Here is a 13,031-nt window from a genome sequence, read left to right as displayed (position 1 = left end):
ATTCTCCCCTAAGCTTCTTCTTGTGCTCAGCACTTGCTGACTATCTGATAATGGGGATGTCCTTACTGACTGCTCTGCCTAATTTGAGAACAGAAGAGCCAACGTCGTTGAGTATCCAGTCTGAGAACACTACTTCTGTGGGTGTTATCAGGAGGGAACCAAACCAGCTGAATGTGTTTGATTCCAAATGCTCAAGCCAAGTCCCAGCACAAGACATGATTTTACCTGCTAAAGTAAAATATCCAACAAGAGGACTGTGCATCCTTCACCAAAACTGTGTGTTTGGTCTGTATGTTTCTGTCTACAGAAGCCATACTGCACTCTCTTTAGACCCCTTATCTCTTTAGTCAAGAAAACCACACAGATTTGAAGGTCTTTGCTGCTAACTATATTCTTGAAACCTCCCTCGTGTGCTCATTGTTCTGAGGAATCATTTTAATGACTGAATGGAAGAGAAACCATGTCCTATGTCAAATCTGAAAACTGAAGTTCACTACAGGAAAGAAACAAGTGATGGATGATGTAGTTATCATTACAACTACACAGGTTCAAATGTTAGCACGGCAACATCCCAGCTCTGGGACCTGAGAGAGTTTCTTCATATGCCTGTGCCTCAGCTTCTTTAACTGTTAAGTGTGCATGGAGTCTACTGCCTACAAGAGTCATCGTGACAACAAAGTGGTCAGTTTATGGAAGTTCTTCAGATCTAACACGTATGCACAGTGCTATGCATTAGCCACAGCTCCTAACTTCCCTGTTGCGCTCACTCATTAGGGAACTTGAGGATCAAGTCAACCCACAGTACTTGGCTTTCCAGATGTGGCAGCAGCCAGAATGGGAGGCAATGAGTAAGGGTGGCAGTGGATGCCAGGTTCCAGCCTTTGATGGTGAGCCTTCATGCCTTGGTGGAAGGAGGGCACACAAACAAAGCAGGGAGAGAGAAAATGGGTAGAAAAAAATAAGCCAAGTCATGACAGAGGGTTCTGATAGTATCAAAGCCAGGCATGGCCAGGTGACAGGGGACAGACAGGATGAGCATCAGCTATGGAAATCTGAATCTACCATGTTCTAATTATATACCACAGTGCACACACACCCCAAGAAAACCCTTCCACGTCTGCATCTATAAAGTAGAACAGAAACACCCAGTGCATTTATGTGACTCAATCGGTGTGAAACAACCGATCAGGAGTGATGAGCCGTTCCAGGTGTGAGGACGTGTTGAAAAACTGGCTTGTGCTGTTACTAGGCTTAAGATCTGGCTCTGCTAGTCACTTGTGTGTCAGCGGACACATCCGTAAGCTAAGTGGGCTGCAATGAAGGTCTCTGAACATCTGCCATGCTCTAACGGGTGTGGGCTTTCATGACTTTCCTCACTTTCTCAAGGCAGCCCTAGGTATGTGATGCACAGTCAACCTTGAAACAAGACACTAGCCATACCTGCTGTTTCTGCACCCATAGAGTTATTCTGTATCCATGGCAGAGTCCTTATTGACTAGACCAGCTCCATGCTTTCATGGCAGAAAGGACTGCATAGTCAACCTCTGTCTCCCCTGCAAGGGGCTGGGAGTGTTGTTGGTGCTACTATTTTCCTAGCTCTCTTGCTCCTGTTGAGTTCTGGAAACCCATTATTAGACGCACTCCTCTTCCCGTGAAGCATAGTTAGCCTTTTCCTGTCCTGGTTTCAAGTGTCTGCCACAGACCCTGGTCTTCTCTGAAGACTGGCTGCCCCTCTTATCACTTGCAGCACTCCTACAGAGCTTGTGACTATGTGCTGGGACTAAGTTATCTCTTCACATATCCAGTGCCTTCCAAGTCTTATTAAATCTAGATAGGATTAGCACTTCTTGCCAACTGTCTGGAGAGCATACATCTGCCTTTGCCACCAGCCTATCCTGGCAGTGTATGGGGACAGTGGATGAACATGGCTGAAGAGTCTCAATACCACCTATGAGCTCAGAGTTACAGGCGAAGATTTAGACTCCACAGGCCTTCATTCTGCACCTGGAAAGTGGGGAGAGTTTCTTCTTCGGGTGTTTGCTTTTAGTTACCAGGATGAAAGAAAGTCTGTGACACCAGCCTGGTGCCCATAAAATCCTCACATTAAAAAGCAAAGTTATGACTATTTAGGCCTTCCTCCTTGGTTTTAGTGCGACAGGAACACTATAAATGTCAGCGCTGAAATGTCCAATATGGAAGTGTAAGTGTGGCTATTTACGTTTATTGTGAACTATGGAGCTGGTCGTGATGGAGCATACCTAATATCCCAACACTGAGGAGGCCAAGGCAGAAGGGCTGTCAGTTCAAGGAAGGTCTATCTGGGCTCCATGGTGAAACCGTATCAAAAAATAAATAAGTAAAATAATTTGTTTGAGAAAAGGTCACTTGTTTCATGTAGCCAAGGCTTTCCTCAAACTCACTATGTAGTCAGGCCTGACTTGGAACATCTAATCCTCCTGCCTCTACCTCCCACATGCATGTAATAATGATGTGTACCAACATGCACATCTCACATTTTAAAAAATTTTAAGTAAAATTGAATTTAATATTTAACTGCTTAGACACTGCAACCAGAGACTTCAGGGACACATGGCTGGAGACACAGCGCAGAAATGGTACATTTTCATCATAACAGAAAGTTCTAGAAGGACTAGAGGATTGTTCATTCTACAGGTTTTATTTGGGTAACATTCTAGGTTTCCATGCAGCTCATATGGATCTTTACACTGGATAAGTGCCACTTTTGTGACTCCGGGGAGCTAGCCAGCAGAAGAATTTTTTCAATCTGTTGCCTTTGTTTCTAAGTTCTATGGAAGTTCGCATCTAGCGTCAGAGATCTCTACTGTGATCACCATAAAAGCAGATTAGTCTATTTGTGGCTTCCTTGTTGCTGCCGCTTACTGTGGCATAGACCCATGCATGGCACAACTCAGGGTGTATGTACCCTTGTCTATTCCCTGCTACCACCAAAAAAGTGTGAGGCAGGCTGTACTATTTCTTCACAGGTTACACTCAGGGAACCTGACATTTGCAGGGTTAAGTAACTTGTCCCTCTGTCGAGGGGTGGGGTGGTGAAGTCAGCATTTGAACTCAGATCTAGCAAGCATCCTATTGGCTCCCTCGGAGGACTCAATGAAGTGGAATTTTTAAAATTCTGCCAGTAGTAGCCGTGGAGGGAGTATGTGACTCTCCCTATAGTAGCCTCTACCCTTCTCTGCCAGGATCTGGAACTTGTTTGGAAAGCTAAGAATCTTTGTTCCATATAAGCCGTGGGATTCAAGAAGTGTGGGCCCTGCGTTCCTGCTGTGTTTACAGGCAGCAAGAGGGAATCTGAGGTGAACGTTAGCGCTGGCTCTCGGGCCCTTGGTCTGAGGGTAGAGGAAATTCATTCTTAGTACAAACTAGAAACGTCAATTGTGTTAAGAGCCCATTTGGCACACGCCCCCTCATTCTTTGAGCTGACAAGCCATACCCTGCTCCTTCGAGTCTAGCCTCTCCACCCACTGCCAAACAGCAACACTCCGGGCCTCTGATGAATTTACATTTTCCTCTCCTTTAAATACAAACTGCCCATGAAAGCTACTTGGCAGGCTTCGGGCAGACTGGGTTTCAGTTTGATAACATGGCCGTGGCCAGAATATTATTTGGCTCAGGGATAACTGTTAGCAACAGTTTTATGTGAGGGAGTGAAAGGGAAGCAGATCAGCCTGTGAGAGGCCATGGTAATCTTGGTCCTTGCTTGTTCCAGGACTCCTGCTTCTTAAGTGTTGGAGGATGGGCATAATTCCCAGGAGTGACCACCAGCACCCCAGGGTACTCATAGACATCCGTGAATGTATAATGTTCAGGGTTTGGAGGCAATACCTACTAAACTCAGCCTATCCACTGAAGGGGTCCCTGGTTCCTAATCTGTCACTTCCGAAGGACCTACTAGGTGACTGGCACTGTCCTAAGTGCTGAAGGCGTAGGGACATTGAAAGAGGCAGTAAACTTCACAGTCTGTGTGGGACCACCATGAAATAAGTCAAAATTAGAACAGGTGGCTACTGCTAGAAGCAGAGAGAGAGGTACAACTGAGCCCAGGAGCAGAAGGAACCTACACAGAGGAATGGTGGAGAAGGGGCTTCTTGGTCGAAGTGGGGAGGACAAGGAGAAGTAGTCAGGCATCTGAACCAAATGATGGAAATACTTAAGCTAGAAACACAGAGAAGGTAGGGGACCTGAGTCTTCCTGGGGGTGGGGGTGGAGTCTGAAATGCTGCCTAATAGGGTTGGATTTTATCCCAAGGAAACAAAAAGATGCTAGCTTATAAGGGCTTGAAGCCAGAGAATTGAGGTGATAAGAAAAGACATGATCAAGAGCACTGTGGTCCAGAAAAAAGACACAGTAGTTTTTATCAGGGTAGTTGCCTTGCATACAGAGGTAACAGCTTCAGAGGGTATTTTGGGAAGAATAAGTAGGTCTGGGAATTGCTTAAATGTTGGAAAAGAAAAAAGGGGGTGCTAATGGTGTTAGTTTAGCAGTATTTGGTATTTGGAGGCTAAGAAATAATGAACAGGAAGGACTTCAATCTGTAGGACACTGTTTACCTTCCAGGTTCGCCTGGCTGGTGATCTTGGCACACCAGTGAACAGCAGGGTTAGCCTGTCAACTATAAGTGGTGGGTTCTGGGAAAATGGCTTTTCTGTGGACTTTGGTTTTACTTTTATGACCTCCTGCCTATCTGACTGAGGAGCAGAGGTTGTGTATCGAGGATGAAGGCCGCTCGTTCACAGAGTCCCTTCAGTAGCGGCAGGCAGGAACACTTATCCTTTAGTTCTATATGGCTTAACTTAAATCCACGCTGGTTCCTTCTGTCCTCCTTTGTTCCATACTGTGCTCAGACGGGTTCGTCCAACCTTAATAAAGCCCCCTCTGCAGGCTTCAGGGGTCAATGGATGACTAATGATAATGGTAGCCTCTTGTCTTTAAATGCTTCAAGGACAATGTGAGTAGTGCTGGCAGTAGGAAGTGAGCAGAGCTGATCAAAGCCCCAGTCACTCCCATCATAGTCACATAACTGATCCATCTCACCTGCTAACAGGCCATATGCAATTTTCTTTAATAATTGCTCAACAAATATCTAACAGTTCTAATGTTTAAAAAATTCTCACAGCTAACTTGGTTCGGGGGGGGGGGCTTGGATCTGCCTCAACTGGATGTACCAGGCTCTGCTGACTCCTCATGGGAGTCCTTGCCTTGGAGGAGGTGGGAATGAAGGGTGGATTGCAGGGGAAGGCTAGGGGGGTGATGGGAAGAGGGGCATCTGTGGTTGATATGTAAAATGAACAGAAAATCTCTTAATAATAAAAATGCAAAAAATATTATGCTCACAGCTAAGACTCGCTGGATGAAATAGGCTCATAGAGAGAAAACAGAGCTCAGAGAGCTTACAAAAGAACATTCTGGAAGTCCTGCTTCTCAGCTTCTGCAGTGGTGACACTGTCATTTTACAAGCCTGGCTGTGTAGACAAGAGCCCTGGAGACAGCAGTTGTTAAGCAGAGGGGAGGAGGCCTCGATCTCAGGTTTCAGTGGGCTTACCTGGGAGCCTTCACTGTCTTCACACTTGATCCTACACTCACTGTTGAACTGGAAGCCATTGGTGCATTGGTAGAGCCCATGGAATTTGGCTGGAGGTGGGTCACAAGTCACAGGCACACAAGTTCCCTCCTGCCAGCTGCCATCTTGGGTACACTGAGTCTTGAAGGCCCGTCTTCAGGAAAGATGAAAGAATAGTTATTCCAAGAATCACATGGTTCGAACCTGAACACTACTAGGGGGCCTCACATTGTCTTCCTATTCATAATCCCCTGCCTGTATGTGGAATGTGCAAGGCATGTATGATGGAGACGATTTCAGAAAACTACAGCAGGTCACAATGCAGAGTTGTAGAGCCCAGCACCAACTGATATATCTACAATACAACCCCTGCACCTAAGCTCAGGGGTCATTGCAGAACCGGGGGAGTAAAGGCTGTAAGGGTCAGAAGAACAAGAAGTTTGCTGTCATATTTTTGCCTCCTAGAAACGTCAAAGAAGCACCTTGAAGTCTCATCAATATGGCTGCTTAAACATGACCCAAACAAGGATGACACTAACAGATGTGCCAACATGTAAAGAGGACGCTTATGAGGCCTCATCCCTAGATAAAGAACTACAGGCAACTAAGGAATGTTGAAAGCAGGAGAAATAGTCTTCCCCAGGTGGATAGATAGATAGACAGATAGACAGACAGACAGACAGATAGATAGATAGATAGATACATAGATAGATACATAGATAGACAGATAGACAAATAGACAGAAAGATAGATGGATAGATGATAGACAGAGATATATATGTGTGTGTAATATTATATTGACTGAGCAGGCCATATTTATATATTTATGAATATATATGTGTGTATATATATGTATACACACATGTGTGTATGCCAAGAAAGAGATCGTGAATTTGAAAAGAGCAAGGGGGTGTACATGGGAAGGTTTGGAGGGATGAAAGGAAAGGGGGGATGCTATAATTATATTATCATGTCAGCAACAACAACAATAATAATAATAAAGAATGAAGGAAATTGCATTCATTGAACAACATTGTCGAAGATAGGCAGGTTGTCAGGCAGGTTGTCAGGCAGGTTGTCAGGCAGGTGTCGTTTGAGACAAAGCTCAATCCCCACCAGCCCTTTGTCTTCTCTTTTCCTTCTAGAGTGTTCTCTTGGGTGCCTGTAAAATGATGATGTGAACATGCAATATTCCTTGAATAAGCACTTTGTGCAAGGCATTTTTGCAAGTCCTTCTACGTTATGACAACACTGTGTGGTAACTTACCAACTTCTTGTTGCCGCTGAAAAAAATAGGAGGCCAAAGGAAAATAAACTACTAGGCTGAGACCATATAGCCAGTTTGCAGTGGAGCTGTGACTTGGAAGTAGCTGTGTGTGACCAATACCTACTCTGCTGTGTCTTTTGCATGGGACAGAATGGGACACTGTTGGTATGGCCTCCAGCAAAGCCAAGACTATTTCCTTCCAAAGAGGTATCCAGAGCTGACTCTGCCCCTCCCCAGAGCCCGAGAGTGTGTTCCCAGCACCACTTACTTCTTGGACTTCCTAGACGAGCCGGGCACGTGGTATCCAGGTTTGCACTTGTACTTGCAGAAGGAGCCCACCTTGTGCTTGTTCTCTCGACACCTTGCTGTCTGCAGGTCTGCGTTGGGAACTGGGGGTGGGGCGAGGCACATGAGCTCACACAGGGCCTCCGGGAAGGACCACAGTCCATCTTCCATACAGGTCAGAACGCTGTTGTTGCCTGGAAGACACAGGCAGACAGGGCTAGCAAAGGCATGAGTCCCCCAACAGCTAAGATAACGCTCGAGCTGCCTGAATCTTATCCAACACGAGGTCCCCAGGGATTCCTGACTGGAATTCCAAGGCCTCCCTCTAAGAACTCAAGATCTCTGAAGAGCACTAGGAAGCTGCTGCAAAGCAGACAGACACGGAAGCTAGGCTTAGCCCATGTCTACTGTGCGCTGAAATCCAAATCATTCTGTGCCTCATATGCTACACAGGAAAAAGCCCTTCCTGCTCCTTCCTTTATCCCTTTACCCTACAGGTGTGTGTCCTTGTCGGACACAGTGGAACCTGTCCTACATGGTGTTAACCCCAGGGCTGTCTCTGGGCCTGGGCCCTGTATCTGTCCAGGCTTCCTTGTGTCTGGAAGTGACAGTATCATGTTTTTTTTGGAGTTTTTCTTTCTCTTACTCTCCTCTACTCCCCATTCAGACCCCAGTGCTCAGGGAAGAGCTGCCAAAGCAGCTGAGAGAGCAGCCCTCTCTGCCACCAGAGCCAGCCAGCTCTGACAGAGTGCTGATTACCTTCAGGATGGTCGCCTGATAGGGGTGGGTGCAGACAAGAGTGAAAGCCAGAAGCTAGGCTGTTCATTGCCAGCTCCTGTATTATGGAGGCCCAGCCTTTCCCTAACTGAAGACCAGGAGAGGAGGACCTGCAGTGGGTGTGTCTCCACTGAGTCTCCCCTGATTGGCTAATGCTGGACGGTGTTGACAACCAGGGCTGGAAGAACATGGCAGTCTCTGGATCTGGAGCAGGGTAGGGAGACCATGAGTGCTAGGAAGGGAACCGACATTTGTTGAGCAGCTACTGTGCCCAGAGTGCTTTTGCAATGCAGTGTGCTTAGCATGCTAATACCCATTTGGAAAAGAGAGGGCAGCTTGATCAAGGTCTTACAATAGCGAAAGGTTCAAAACCAACTTAGGTCTAACTACACATACAGTTGTTTATACAGTAAGAGCTTGTTTCTGTGTCTTCAGTAAAACTTTTATTTTCCACTCAGGATGGTCTAACTAGAATTTTTGTGCCCAAAGAAAAAAGTGAATTTTCCTCCTTTTCCAACACTCAGAAGATTAAATGCAGCAACACGTTTTTTATTTGTTTGTTTTTTGAGACAGGGTTTCTCTGAGTAGTTTTGGTGCCTTTCCTGGATCTCACTTTGTAGACCAGGCTGGCCTCAAACTCACAGAGATCCACCTGGCTCGGCCTCCTGAATCCTAGGAAAAGGAGTGCACCACTTCCACCCGGCCACAGCAACACTTTTAAGAAGTGTCCATCACAGTGCGATCAAAGGCCTATTTGAAATGCACAGAGACCTTCATTCACTCTGCAAACATCTGTTCAGTACTTGTGGTGTGCCAGGTACTTTATATGTTGGGAGCAAAGCAATGAATAAAACAAGACAAAAATAGCAGGTACATGGTGCTTATGATCTAATGGTATATGAAAGGGCATGACTAATTATCATAAAATATGAATTAGTTAGTATTCTTGAAGGTGTGTGAAGTATGACCTTGGATAAAGTAAAAAGAGAGAAGAACGACAAGAGAATTACTTCACAATTTTCTGTACATGCTCCTGTGTCTCCTCTCACCATTAATTCACTCCCTGGTCAGTGTGATTCACCTGGATGACATGAGACAATAGTGTTTGCAAACCCCCTCAGAAAATGCTAACTTGTAAGCTATAATACCAACAACTAGATATTTCCACATCCCCGGGAAGGGGAGAGGGGTGAAAGGATGAGTCATTGAGTTTTCACCAAAGCAAAGAGACTTCCAGAACACCAGGCACAGGGAACTTCCCTGCATTGTTTTGGGGATTAGGTTGGCTAGTTGTTTGGGAATGTCAGATGTATCAGCAGTTTGGTAAGAATGGGAGCTTTAGAAGATACAGGGAAGGTCTCCTTTCCAAACTGTTCAAGGGTGATAAGATATCCATGGCTAAAGTGTTGGTGCTTTTATCAAAGGGTTGAGACTGTATCAGCTATGAATGCTGTGAACTGTGAAATGGGAGGCATAGTTCTTTGTTGTGAGATGACATAAGGATTGCAGAATCTTAATGAAGAGGAAAGGACCTGATTGAAAATGTACGTTCTAGGAGAGAGTAAATAGAAGTTATCAGCCAGAGTTAAAGAATAAGCAGGGTAGAGCAGAATTTGTGATTGGGGCCATGGATATGTCCTCCACCCTCACCATCAGCTCATAACTGGTACAGACAGTGGACTCTGTAGGATCAGGATTTCCAGTCCCTAGCTATTGCCACTACCTGCATCTACCAAGTGGCGCTGAAGAAAGCAGGGCATATGAACTCTGACATACACACTCTGTGCCCTTGACAATGGCCCATATACTCAGGAGGATGGTTAATATAATGAAGCTTTTGCTTCTAGTCACAAACATATGATTTACCCTTGTGCACAAAAACCAAGGAGTGGGTGCTGCTGAAATCAGCATCCAAACAATGATTGTTCATGGAATTCTAGACCATCTAGAGTTTTGACCACTCAGGCATGTTCTAGTCTTTCCTTTCAGTTTCTCATAGAGAATAAGCTCTCATTGTATCCATTGTTAACTGGCTTTAGAAGAGATACTTACTGCCTTGTTCAATACCATGCTCATATCTCCCAACCTGTGTTTTCTGGAGAACATAACTTGAGTCACAAAATGGAAGCTGACATTTCTAGCAGAGTGTGAAAGTGTATATATTAGAAAGTGTATATATTATTACTGAGTTCTCATGAGTTGTGGTACTCTATAATTACTTTTGTTAATCTTTTAAAATTTTTTTAGATTTTATTTTATTTTATTTTATTTTATGTGCATGAGTGTTCTGCCTCCAAGTATTTATCTGTATGATAGGTATGCCTAGTGCCTGCAGAGGTCAGAAGGGAGTGTTAGAGCCTCTGTAATAGGAGTTTCAGATGGTTGTGAACCACTGTGTGGATGCTGGGAATCTAATCTGGGTCATCTACAAGAGCAGGAAGTATTCTTAACTGAACCATTTTATTGACAAATATTCCTCTTTTAATTTTTTTAATTATTTATTTTATTTTTTGAGGTTATAATTACATCATTTCCCTCCCTCCTTCCCTCCCCACAATACTCCATAAACCCCTCCTTGATCTTTTTCAAATTAACCTCTTTTTCCATTAGTTATTGTTACATACTTATATGTACATGTATATGTATGATCTTTTAAAGTCAGCAAAATGAGTCTTGCTTAGGCTGTCTCCAGATGTGTTTTAAAAATTTTTCTTCTCCAGTAAGTATGAAAGGAACTGTAAACATTTAGTAGTGTCAGAAGAGTGGTGTTCATTGAGATTACTATGCTTAGAAGATTATTCAGCAGACAAGTCCCTTTGAGAATATTTTCAAGAAAAATTAGATTTCTGTATCCTGAGTCATAGTAGGGTAACTGTGGCTGATAATGCTGTGCTGTACATTTCAAAAACTGAGAATATTTTGAATGCTCTCACAACAAGTAAGTTATAAATGTTTAAAGTAATAGATAGACCAGTTATTCTAATTTGATCAGGGCACAATTAATAAGTATATCCAAACATCACATTTTCTCCCAAAAATGTGTGAAATTATGGTGCATGCATGAAAAAATTAAGCATTGAAATTATCATAGAATAGAATCAAAAAAGTGAAGCATCAGATCTTCAGTCTGATTTTGCTTTGCTTTGTCTTGTTTCCCATGTTTGCCACATAGTGTGGTCATGGATATGGTCAAAAAACAAGGGCCTGCATTGTACTTATTCTTTATTCCCAGAGCCTAGTACGCTATCCAGTATATAGTAGTCCCTCAATTTCCATTTGTTGCATCAATGAAGCATCATGAATTCACTTGTGATTTTGAATGAGTGGTTTATCCTCCCTGGTCCTAAGCAAAAGCTACTTCTAAGTTCTTATCAAATTTGAACATTTTAAAATGTGAAAGGGGCTCTAGTATCTTGTCCCCGAGGAAAAACACGTGCCCCCCCACACCACCCATTGCTGCCCCAATTGTAGGCCAGCAGGGAAGACCTCTGTGGGAAGGCCTTCCCACCAACACCACTCATTGGACCCTGCAATCTATAAGACCCACTCCCTCTCCAAAGCCCACCCATCCCCCTATGACCTCAGCAGCTCCCTGAGGCAAAAAAATTGCCAGCTCTGATTGTACCAAGAACTCTGATTGTACCAAGAGTGCCAAGTGGTCCAAGAGTGGCCTTCTGAGACACAGACACAGCCAGCACATATTGGACCAAGAGCAGCTCCCTCAGACACATACTTCCTATACCAATTGGAGGAAGAGATGGATAGACACCAGTCCAAAACTACATACAACATCATAAAGAGCAATAGGCACCACCAGAACCTAGCAGTTATACAACAGCATGACCTGAATACCCAACATAGAAGAAGCAGAAGAAAACAACCTTAAAATAACTTTATGAAGATGATAGAATCCCATAAAGAGGTAATGAAAAATTCCCTTAAAGAAATTAAGGAAAAGACAAACAAAAATTGGAAGGAATCAATAAATCCCTTAATGAAAGCCAAGAAAACCAAGAAAAAACAATCAAACAGGTGAAGAAAACAGTTCATGACCTGAAAATTGAAATAGAAGCAAATGAAGACACAAACTGAGGGTATGCTGTAAATAGAAAATCTGAGTAAGTGAACAGGAACTACAGATGCAAGTACAACCAACAGAATACAAAAGATGGAAGAGAGGCTATCTGGAGTGAAGGATACATAGAGGAAATAGATTAATCAAAGAAAACACTAAAGCCAAAAAAAAATGTCATAACACTGAACATCCAAGTAACCTGGAACGTCATGAAGAGGCTAAACCTAAGAATAATGGGGATAGAAGAAGGAGAAGAATACCAGATCTAAGGCAGAGAAAATGTATTTATCAAAATCATAGAAGAAAACTTTCCCAACCTAAAGAAGGAAATGAAGATACAAGAAGCTTACAGAACACCAAATGGACTAGATCCTCCCCACAAAAAGACCTCTCATCACATAATAATCAAAACACTAAACATACAGAATAAAGAAAGAATATTAAGAGCTGCAAAGGAAAAAGACTTATAAAGGCAGACCCATCAGAATAAGACCCGACTTCTCAATTGAGAATCTGAATGCCAGAAGGTCCTGGACAGACGTTATATAGACACTAAAAGACCATAGATGTCAGCCCAGACTACTATACCCAGCAAAACTTTCAATCACCATAGACGGAGTACACAAGATATTCCAAGACAAAACCAGATTTAAACAATACCTAACCACAAATCTGGCCCTACAGAAAGTACAAGAAGAAAAATTCCAACCTAAGGAAGTTAGATGCACCCATGAAGACACAGGCAATAGGTAATTCCACAGCAGCAAATTCCAAAGAAGGGAAATACACACACACTACCACCAAAAAATAACAGGACTTAACACTGAACCTGACAGAAGAGAAAGTAGAAAGTAGCCTTGAACACATTGGCACAGGAGACCACTTCCTAAATATAACACCTGTAGCATAGACACTGAGAGCAACAATTAATAAATGGGACCTCCTGAAATTGAGAACTTTTTGTAAGGCTAAGGACACGGTAAACAAAAATGCAAAACAACAGCCTACAGAATGGGGAAAAATCTTCA

General features: G+C 43.5%; 1 protein-coding gene across 1 annotated transcript in view; it reads right to left on the bottom strand.

Moving 5' to 3' along the window:
* Pappa (pappalysin 1) overlaps positions 1-13,031 on the bottom strand; it is a 242,848-nt gene that overhangs the window by 37,490 nt on the left and 192,327 nt on the right. Inside the window, exons 16-17 of the mRNA XM_059254461.1 lie at positions 7,135-7,345; positions 5,582-5,753 (exon numbers count right to left, since the gene is read on the bottom strand). Coding sequence (XP_059110444.1) covers positions 5,582-5,753; positions 7,135-7,345 — 383 coding nt within the window. The remainder of the gene's footprint in view (positions 1-5,581; positions 5,754-7,134; positions 7,346-13,031) is intronic.

This window comes from Peromyscus eremicus, chromosome 2 (genome assembly GCF_949786415.1).
Source record: "Peromyscus eremicus chromosome 2, PerEre_H2_v1, whole genome shotgun sequence".
In the NCBI taxonomy this organism is placed as follows: Eukaryota; Metazoa; Chordata; class Mammalia; order Rodentia; family Cricetidae; genus Peromyscus; species Peromyscus eremicus.
The sequence above is the reverse complement of the archived record's forward strand: the minus strand, read 5'-3'. Positions and strand labels throughout refer to the sequence as shown.